A 1,828-nucleotide genomic window follows, 5' to 3' on the forward strand; every position below is an offset into this window, starting at 1 on the left:
GAACACTTAGTTGCATTTTACATAAGAATTCATTCAGTGTTTTAAGATTTAAGCGTTTGTATGCCGCAAAATTATCACTGCGCGTGGCCACACGCAGTGTTTTCTGCTTTGTATAGAAACAATCGCTAAAACACAAATTCACTTTTTCTTATTCATAATTTTCTAGAAATAATATTTCATTAATAAAAACAACGTATTAATCATGATTAAACACTCAACTAATATTTTTCTATTACAAACATTTATGCTATTAAGCGAGCACCGCATGCCCTTCAACACCAATGCTTTCTCGTGCAGTAATCATCGTGTAAAGTGGTTCAATTACCACCGAAGTCAGTGTACCAATGCCTTTGCAAGTAGAAAGTTTCACCATTCCATGCAACGTAGATGGTATTGCGCCAAACATGCGCAAAGCAGTGCGACCAAGAATCATGTTAAACCTAGACTGATTACGCATTACATAAAGGTTTAACAAGGCTTACCGCTTTAGCGATTCATTGCGGTCTTCTACTAATTCAACTTGCAATTCCAACTGACCAATAGACCAAGTAGATTCTCCTGAAAAACCAGCTAGCGAAACCGCAGTAGGTTTTAGCAAAGCTTTAATATGTGCAGGCAACTTGTTGAAACATTGCTCATACATTACATCCACACTGCTACCAGTATCAACATGCACCTTCAGAATTATAATGCCATTATTCACAATGTGGCATGAAACCACTACTGGTTTATCAAGATCCACGCTCAAGTTTATAGGAGGAAAAGTAATAGAGGGACATTGCCAGTTCGAGGATTGCTCAGATACTTGGAACACTGACATTTCGCCTTGAACCTCTACTACATTAATAACCTGAATTTCGCGCAAATTCTCTTTCTTGCTCACCATTTTAACCCCTAGATTCTTCACTGCGGGAGCTTTTAAATCAGCGGCATTTGGTACTTGCGGAGCATTAGATTCTGCGGGCAAGATAATCACATTTGCAGTACTTGCAGCACCTTGAACTATTAAATGGTCCAATTTACCTTGCTCAAATGCCTCCGCAATTAACTCTGCCAAATCCCTACTGCGGTTAGTATCGTGACCATAGTCATCATGGAAAATGCAAAACTTGAATTTATCACGTCTGCTGTTTTCCGCTAAAGGTTGAGGATCAGGGAAAGATCTCGCTACTCTTTCTTGCAAAAGAATTTCTTTCGGCGTCTTTGTTAACATTTGGATAATGTTAAAAGATTCATTATTCCATTTCCGTGAAGAATAGCGATCGTGACGGATATATCCATGATTATCACCTTGCCCTTGATGTCTGTCATTATGCGGGTAACTACCTCCGCCGTTTCGCTTTGGATATCCCGAACCGCGAAAGTTGTGATGACCCGGAAATTTCTGAACAAATTTAAACTTTATCTTTAAATGATTTAATGTTTTCGACATGATAAGCAAAGTCTGTAATGTTGAGTCTCAAAGTTTTGGAACTATATTCATGTAATCAATTATTCTTTGATTGTTCTCGAAGATTCACGAACAATATATATATAACTTAATGTGCATATATATATATATATATATATATATATATACTTAATGTGCATATATATATATATATATATATATATATATATATATATATATATATATATATATATATATATATATATGTATATATATATATATATGTATATATATATATATATATATGTATATATATATATATATATATATTATTTCAAGTTATTTAGTAAACGATAGTAACATTCGATTATTGATTCGATTGATATTTAGATAAGTTAACTAAAATGTTTAAAATGAACCAGTAAAACACTAATTTGC

The 1,828-nt window shown here is 33.9% G+C and overlaps 1 protein-coding gene across 1 annotated transcript; it reads right to left on the reverse strand.

The window, feature by feature from the left end:
- Window positions 1-250: 250 nt before the first annotated feature.
- LOC139848068 (uncharacterized) lies at window positions 251-1,213 on the reverse strand. The gene is made up of 2 exons (XM_071837799.1): window positions 483-1,213; window positions 251-440 (listed from the first exon to the last, which is right to left on the reverse strand). Exons 1-2 carry the CDS (start codon window positions 1,211-1,213, stop codon window positions 251-253), a joined length of 921 nt encoding a protein of 306 aa, XP_071693900.1.
- Window positions 1,214-1,828: the final 615 nt, after the last annotated feature.

The sequence above is a fragment of the Rutidosis leptorrhynchoides genome, chromosome 1, assembly GCF_046630445.1.
Source record: "Rutidosis leptorrhynchoides isolate AG116_Rl617_1_P2 chromosome 1, CSIRO_AGI_Rlap_v1, whole genome shotgun sequence".
Taxonomy (NCBI): Eukaryota; Viridiplantae; Streptophyta; class Magnoliopsida; order Asterales; family Asteraceae; genus Rutidosis; species Rutidosis leptorrhynchoides.